The sequence below is a fragment of the Mandrillus leucophaeus genome, unplaced genomic scaffold (genome assembly GCF_000951045.1).
Source record: "Mandrillus leucophaeus isolate KB7577 unplaced genomic scaffold, Mleu.le_1.0 Scaffold99, whole genome shotgun sequence".
Classification (NCBI taxonomy): domain Eukaryota; kingdom Metazoa; phylum Chordata; class Mammalia; order Primates; family Cercopithecidae; genus Mandrillus; species Mandrillus leucophaeus.
The window spans coordinates 2,901,052-2,901,507 of record NW_012110807.1 but is presented as its reverse complement, the minus strand read 5'-3'; the positions used below and the strand labels follow the sequence as shown (position 1 = coordinate 2,901,507).

At 44.7% G+C, this 456-nt stretch overlaps 1 protein-coding gene across 1 annotated transcript in view; it reads left to right on the top strand.

Moving 5' to 3' along the window:
- Window positions 1-456, top strand: part of NUP188 (nucleoporin 188kDa) — a 61,030-nt gene continuing 60,574 nt past the window's right edge. Inside the window, exon 1 of the mRNA XM_011971205.1 lies at window positions 1-78. Within this exon, the coding sequence (XP_011826595.1) occupies window positions 1-78 (78 nt within the window). The remainder of the gene's footprint in view (window positions 79-456) is intronic.

Here is a 456-nt window from a genome sequence, read left to right as displayed (position 1 = left end):
ATGTCTGTTCTTTCATTTTACAGAAGCAGTAGAGAACTGTGGACTATTCTGCTTGGAAGGTCAGCTCTGAGAGAGCTGGTAAGTGGCGGTGTTCTTGAGTGGGTTCTCTGGGTTCTTCGTGTAGCTTTTGTTGCAAAAAAAAAAAAAAACCCTTTTTTTTTTTTTTAATGTAGGAAGTAAACACTTATTTATTTATTTATTTAGAGACGGAGTTTCGCTCTTGTTGCCCAGGCTGGAGTGCAGTGGCGTGAACTCGGTTCACCGCAACCTCCGCCTCCCAGGTTCAAGCGATTCTCCTGACTCAGCCTCCTGAGTAGCTAGTGTTACAGGCATGCACCACCACACCTGACTAATTTTGTATTTTTGGTAGGGATGTGGTTTCTGCATTTTGGTCAGGCTGGTCTCAAACTCCTGACCTCAGGTGATCTGCCCTCTTTGACCTCCCAAATTACTGTG